Genomic DNA, 7,560 nt, shown 5'->3' on the forward strand with positions numbered 1-7,560 from the left:
TCGTCTAAAACGTCGTATAAGGCCTATGATAATGATGATGACTCTTACTAAAGTTTAACTTGCGCAAGTACAGACACCTTGTAGATACGCATTTTAGACGGAAGGTTGTCCATTTAATTCGGTCGGAATGTGGACATAGAAATATTTCCAGTTGCCTAAGCCCTCTGTTACCATTCATCAGCTTGACTCCTATTAATAAAGGAGTCTCTTTCAAATCACGCTATTCAAGTTCAGTGATATGGAAGGATGTTACCCTAATCATCCCGCCCCGCATGCGGGCTCAGGATCGAAGGTCAATATCTCTTTCGGATCATTCATTGTCTAATGCTTTGTGGGGTGCAAAAAGGAGCTTCTCTGGTTAAAATACCTATACTTACTTAAATTTAGTATGGTACATATTATAATATAACCTACGTATAGTAGCATACAGGGTGTTAGTGACATCGTAACGAATACTCAGGGGGATGATTCAGACCATGATTCAGAGTTAATATCAAGTAGAGTTTTACGACGCAAAATTTATGATTTTTTCTAGTTTTTTTAAATTATTTTCAAATCTATACTTTTGTGACGGAAAATTCCACTTGATATTAACTCAGAATAATGAGATACGATAACACTCCATACAAGCACTTATGGGTTTTAGTGACACCGTAACGAATACTGAGGGGGATGAGTCAGACCATGATTCTAAGTTCATATCAAGTAATAATTCCTGCCGGAAAATTCATGAAAATTTTACTGTTTTTTTTTTAATTATTTTCCGTTCCGTACGTTTTCGACGAAAAATTGCTCTTGATATCAATTCAGAATCAGGGTCTGTATTGTCCCACAAAGTTTTCGTTACGATGTTACAAACACCATGTATAGATAGGAGGGGAGGTATATGCATTAACGAATCTCCAATTCGCCAAGAGCGCTTCGTAAGCAATTTAAACATCCCGGAATGAAATGAATTGAAATAAATCAAGTTTATGCCTGAGAAATCACATCAGAATGTGATTTTTCAAAAAGGTATCACTATAAGGCGACGATATGGGATCATGTAACGTGAGCATTTCGTCACGCCCCGTGGAAGGTGAACAGGTTTTGCCACATCCACCTGCACCTAGCTAGTATACTACCTAACTGTGCGCGATAATCTTTCACGTACATTTATATGATAATCTAATGATCTCCAGTCTAGTAATCTCAAGCTAGGAGGTACACTTTCCATGACTTGTGGATTTATTTTGACTATGAACGCATTTATTAACCGTTTCTCATCATTGTCATGAAACCAACTCAATTTTTTGAGTCTGAATTCATATTCTTTTTTTTTTTGTCTTTAATTTACTTAAGGGCTTTTAACAAAATTTGTTATGCCAGCCCCATCGATCAAGACTGACTAAAGAATTCATATTCGGAACATATTAGATAATTGATATCACGTGGTTTACTAGATTTTTGCTCGGTTAATGGCAATAGGCGCTTCATATTACCTAGGTAATATGAATGAATGTATACGTAATATAGAGGAGCTCGGTGGCGCAGCGGTAAACGCGCTCGGTCTGCGATTGTTGAAGTTAAGCAACTTTCGCAAAGGCCGGTCATAGGATGGGTGACCACAAAAAAAAAGTTTTCATCTCGAGCTCCTCCGTGCTTCGAAAGGCACGTTAAGCCGTTGGTCCCGGTTGCATTAGCAGTAGTAAATAACCATCAATCCGCACTGGGCCCCCGTGATGGTTTAAGGCCCGATCTCCCTATCCATCTATAGGGAAGGCCCGTGCCCCAGCAGTGGGGACGTTAATGGGCTGATGATGATTACCTAGGTACAATCGCTGTGCAGTCAGTGAGCCCACCGAATAATTTGTAAACAGTGGTGAAATTATGAGCCATTAATTGTCATAATTATAAAATGTATGTTTTGTAGTTGTTTATGGTCTATTACAGAAACGGCATGTAACCAGGAGGTCTTAAGTGTAACCAGCTAATTTATTACTTTGCAAGAAACTGATTGGACTTTTGCACTTTATCGTACATGAGACTTAAACCTAGTTGGCGAGGAGTGGGTATGGGTGATAATTACCTCTGCCTACCCCTTTAAGAATACAGGCGTGATGCTATGTTATGTTATAATTCATGTTTGTAATGACTATGTTAGACCTTTCCTATTTGTCCAGCCAGGTATGATGGCACATCCGGGGAAAATTATTTAAAATATCGAGATCCATTTGTTAAGAGCAGTAGTAGCCCAGGTGGTAGAACGCTTGCCTCTCACTTTGAGGTCCCAGGTTCGAATCCAGCACCGACCTAAACCAATGACTAACGAATTTGTTTCCGAATTCATGTCTGGATTATGATCCATCATGATCATTTATGAATGATTATCACGCGCTCAGCGATGAAGGAAAACATCGTGAGGAAACCCACATTCCCAAGAACTGCATTTTCGGAGGTATATGACCTAACCTGTACTGGGCTGGTTTTCCTTTCACCGGCTGGAAGGTCAGACAGGCAATCGCTACTGTAATAAACCGGACCTGTCAAATCTTCAGGTTAGCGGACCCTGTGAAAAACGGGATAATGCTAGGGAGTTGAATGGTGGTCAAGATCCGTTTGTTGCTAGCCAGTATTTACAATAATAACATCAAATAAAAGAGAAAAAACTGCTGGAAACGACAGAGGATACCTATAGCGGTTTATAGTCTTACATCCTTCTTTTTTCACAAAATTCAATATTTCTGACAAAACCTAATATATCCGTTACATTATGGTTTCCGTATTAAATCAAATCAAGGATCCGCAAAGTTACCGGATGTAGATTCCTAATAAGGATGGTGTAACTCAAATCGGATACATTTTCCTTCCCCACATACCTTTTATATGTGCGCAATAGCGTATCACGCTCTAGTAACTACTAACCTTGACTGAAAAACCGCTTTGCAATCCAAACGTTTTAATTCATCATTCTTCTAATATATTAACATTAACAAGCTTAAACTAGACATTATTGTACTGTGTTTGTAAAAGTATGGTCTTGATAAATGGAATCTAAAGAGGATACATTGATAGGTACTCTCTACTGACTAGTTGATTCATGATTATAAACCTTTTAACAACGAATCAATACATTAATATCCAAGATGAAAACAAAACAAAGATTACCTACATTACGTTATATTCTTTAAAAATAATCTAAAAGTATACAAGTAAATATACTAGCAATATGGTTAAAATACTCTAGGCTACCGTTCAATCTGGATCGCTCTAGATTGTTCTAGAAAGTTCCAGGTTGTTCTATCCGCTGGCAGTGGTGGCGGCAGCTGCGGTGGTAGTAGCGCCGGGTGCAGCCGTAGTGGCGCCTGCTGGTGCAGCGCTGGAACTAGCAGGAGCGGCAGATGACGCGGGGGCAGCAGTTGAGGCCATTGGTGGAGCTGAGGACCCCCCAGGACCCGTTGGTCCACCGGGACCCATTGGCCCACCTGGGCCCCATGGCCCATTCCAAGGTCCGTTCCAAGGTCCATTCCAGGGCCCGTTCCAAGGTCCGTTAGGGGGACCATTCGGAGGGCCGTTCCAAGGTCCGTTAGGGGGACCATTCCAAGGACCGTTCCAAGGGCCAGTCCACGGCACCCCGTTCACGAACCAGTTCCCATTCCTGTTGGTTACTGTGTAATTCCCATTTGGAGCTGCAACGGAAAAAACGGAAAAAAACTGTTAAATCAAAATAATACCCCATCACTGAACAATTTGTAGCCTAGTCTTTCTCTATCTTGAGTTAGAAGAAATATAAAAGTAAATATACAGGGTTAGTGACACTGTAACGATTTAGACCATTCTGTTGAAAATAACCACTTCCATCGCAATTGAAAATAACTAAACAAAAAAAATATCATGAGTATTGCGATTGCGACAGAAAATTCCATAATGAGCTGAATTATCCTCCTCAGTATTCGATTCGGTGTCACTACATCTGTAGGTATCCAATGTTTTTCCGTAAGAACGAATGGCCTGCCCCAGTCTGCGTTTCATAAAAATCTTGGCATCTTCAAAACTATAGTGAATAATTGTTGCAGCACAGGCCACGTATTCACTTACTAAGTACTAGCTTTTGCCCGCGACTCCGTCCGCGTGGCGTGTTATAAAAGAAAGATCTTTGTGTGTGTGGGAGAAAGGTTAAAAAATGCTTACTTTTATTATTTTTAAATGAGGTTACAGTATAACCAGCTCAGTTAAATAATGAATTGTTATTAATTTCTCGATTATTAAATTATGATTTGGTTGGATATTTTAGGAAAATACGATCAGTTTCGAAAATTTAAACAAAATTTAAAAATTACAACAGAAATACGCCGTGAAACTTCCGTCTGGAAAATTCAACAGAAAACTACCTACGAAAATAGTGAAAAGTTCGACCGCAAAATTCAATATTTGACACGACCATCAACGACGTCTGCCCTCACGCGTCTGCCGCGTTCCGGTTGCTCACTCGGGTATCTGCCCCCCCTCCGCGCCTCGCCACCGCTGTCGCCGCCCCATAAACGCCGCCGCGGCCGCGACGTTTCTTGGTTGCCACTACCGCGAGCTATAAATTTCAAGCCTCTAACTCGCTTCCCGTTCCCAGGGAAATTTTTAACTTTGCATTCACTAAGGTATATCATATATGCATGTCACAAGCATCTAACTTATGCAAATTAGATTTTTTCATACAATTTCTTTTACCCGCCAATTCCCATTTTTCAAAATACAGCCATAACTAAAATTTATATTTACGAAGGTATGCATGCATGCTTTTATTCGTAGCATGCATGCTAGATTGAAAACATCTATCTTACGCGGTTTAAATATTATCATACAAATGTTTTTTCCCGCCAACTCCCGTTCCCGTGGGAATTTTGCAATATCCAGTTGCAACTAAGCTTTAAGTTAACTATGCTACCTGCATGCCAAATTTCAAGCGTCTAACTTAAGCGGTTTGGAATTTTTATACAAAAGGGTTTTCCCGCTAATTCCTGTTCCCGTGGGAATTTCGGGAATTCCTTTCTTAGTGCACCTCTACGGTACCTAAGCTACGTCCCTTCCTAATTTCAAGTGCCTACGTTTAGCCGTTTAGGCTGTGCGTTGATATGTCAGTCATTCAGTCAGTCAGTTTCTCCTTTTATATATTTAGATATTTCCGTCATACATGATTTCTATGTAACTTTAACCATTAAGGCTGCTCACGCGACGGAAGCTTAAAAAATGGAGTAACTTCTCCCGTTTTCCCAAAATTTCCCTTCACTACTCTGCTCCTATTGATTGTAGCGTGATGAAAAGTATACTACCTGCCCAGGAGTATGAAGAATAATTGTACCAAGTTTCATTAAAATCCGTCCAGTAGTTTTTGTTTCTATAAGGAACATACAGACAGACAGACAGACAAAAATTTTACTGATTGCATTTTTGGCATCAGTATCGATCACTAATTACCCCCTGATAGTTATTTTGAAAATATATTTAATGTACAGAATTGACCTCTCTACAGATTTATTATAAGTATAGACAGGTGAAGTTCAGTGTCAAACGTAAACCTACTAGTGGAGTCAATGAAGGGTTTCACTTCTAATTTAATTTTTACGGCCTTTTAGTTTTAAGGTGTACTTTTTTATTATTTAAAATCTGGAATATGTTATGTGAGGCAAATTAAAAATGTTAGAAAAATGGATTCAAAGTCGTAAGGCCGAATGTCCTTTTAAATTCCAAACCCCATTGCTTAACTATTGTGTTTGGAAATCTCGGCCTCAAGGTTCTGTACTATAAAAACTTACGCAGAAATCCAAACGGCGGTGGTCGAGTCGGCGGTCTTCTAGTGGGGCAGCCGCTGCACGGATCGAAGAAGTCCATAATCATATCTTCCATGCTAGTCGTGGTCGAGACGGAAGCGTCATAGTCATCGTCGTCCTCGCAGAACGCATCGCAGAATAACGTCCCGAAGAGAAATGGCTGAAAGATGTAAAAAAAATATATAGGTTTTGTATAAAATTCAAAAATTATTGTCAGTCGATTCCAAGAATAGTACAGACATCAGCATTCTTATGGTTGTGCTAAGTACCTACCAACAACCTACTAACACAAAAGTCTGTTTTCTGTGTGGCACTTTTCTGTGACCGGTTTAGAAAAAAATTGCCTTAAAGTCGCCTATTGTACTCCATTCAAAATAAGGGTTAAACACATCTGAAACCTTCTCCATAGGCAAATCAATAAATCAAAAATCAACTTGCATCTTGTTACACACTATGTAGGTTCCAACATAACAATGTTTCACTGTATAGTTTCGTACCTGCTCTTGAAACAGCTAACGTGGCACACTTGCCCTCTACGCAACATTGAATTTTTCGGCGACTTGAAGACTGAGTGATGTGAATGTGAAACAATATTCTACCAGGTATGAAATTTTACCTAAATTATTGCTACCTATAAGTACGTACATAAATAGGTATAAGGTATAAATTGTTCCGTCCGATCACGACCTCCATCCGATCGTGACCTCCATCCGATCGTGACCTATGCAGGGGTCGTTTCTGCTCAGGCGAGTCCCTCTCAAATTCATCGTTTATAAAATCGTTTCATATCAAAAGCCACGGGCGCCCCGTGGTTCCTTTGCAACGAAAATCTGCAATGGCTTAGGTCTCCCAACCATTGCCCTAATGGCTCAAATTAGTTTCAAAACGTTTTTTAGATTTTGCTCCTACTTCCAAATACATCCCGCACTGACGGCACTGAAAAGTATCGGCGCTCGAAAGACGTAATATACGATCCCGATGACTCGATTACTCTGGTCATAGAGGCAGCCAATCAGCTCGCGACAACAAACACTTCAGAACCCCGATGCTGACCCCACCGGCGTGGTCGACGATTTCCCTCATTCAGCGCTTATCGCTATCAACCCACTAGGGTTCATTAATTCTTTCAAATATCTGGGCACCCTCAAACCTGTTGTCTTAAATGTTATACCGGATGAGAACCTTCAGCGCTCCCCATTAGTCCGACCAAGTAGTTAATGCCATTTGCGGCAAATCTACAGTATGTAACGTCGAAATGAAAGATATAAATTGAACATGAACAAGTTGAATAATAAATAATATTATACTTAGTAAAATTCATGTTTGATTGAAATCGAAAAAACTACTTAGTTACTTACTTATTTTTTTTGTGTAAGTAAATTGACTTTATTTTGAGCTTGACTAAAAAAACATAAACAAACCTTAGCAGCAATCAGTTGCAAATGCACAAGCACTAATATGTAAAAACACGCACTCCTGCCGCCCATGTTTGTAGTTTTCATACAAAAACGTGGCGCGGTCGCTTTTCATACTTTATAACAGAGCCTTTGCGCAAGGATCTGAATTATTAACGAGTTCAAAGAATAAATGATGCATGGATGGTATATCACAAACAGGCGATGCCTACTTCTTTAAGTGTGTTTGTACATACATACATAAACTCACGCTTATTTCTCACCGGGGTAAGCAAAGACTATGGAATTATATTTGCTTTGATCCTGACTCACTTCTCTTGCTTCCTCCATATTCATCAATCGCT

At 39.8% G+C, this 7,560-nt stretch overlaps 1 protein-coding gene across 1 annotated transcript; it reads right to left on the reverse strand.

The window, feature by feature from the left end:
- Positions 1-2,921: 2,921 nt before the first annotated feature.
- LOC126370303 (proline-rich protein HaeIII subfamily 1-like) lies at positions 2,922-7,359 on the reverse strand. Its single transcript, XM_050015152.1, has 3 exons — positions 7,223-7,359; positions 5,787-5,961; positions 2,922-3,668 (listed from the first exon to the last, which is right to left on the reverse strand). The coding sequence occupies exons 1-3, from the start codon at positions 7,301-7,303 to the stop codon at positions 3,280-3,282; spliced, it is 645 nt and encodes a 214-aa protein (XP_049871109.1). The 5' UTR covers positions 7,304-7,359; the 3' UTR covers positions 2,922-3,279.
- Positions 7,360-7,560: the final 201 nt, after the last annotated feature.

Source organism: Pectinophora gossypiella, chromosome 10, assembly GCF_024362695.1.
Source record: "Pectinophora gossypiella chromosome 10, ilPecGoss1.1, whole genome shotgun sequence".
Lineage (NCBI taxonomy): Eukaryota > Metazoa > Arthropoda > Insecta > Lepidoptera > Gelechiidae > Pectinophora > Pectinophora gossypiella.

Excerpts from the sequence above, each read along its gene's own strand:
- LOC126370303 (XM_050015152.1), bottom strand. The coding sequence starts at position 7,303 with ATGAAAACTACAAACATGGGCGGCAGGAGTGCGTGTTTTTACATATTA. Across the intron at positions 5,962-7,222 it reads TGCAACTGATTGCTGCTAAG|CCATTTCTCTTCGGGACGTT; the intron begins GTTTGTTTATGT and ends TACATCTTTCAG. Across the intron at positions 3,669-5,786 it reads ACCGCCGTTTGGATTTCTGC|CTCCAAATGGGAATTACACA; the intron begins GTAAGTTTTTAT and ends TTTCCGTTGCAG.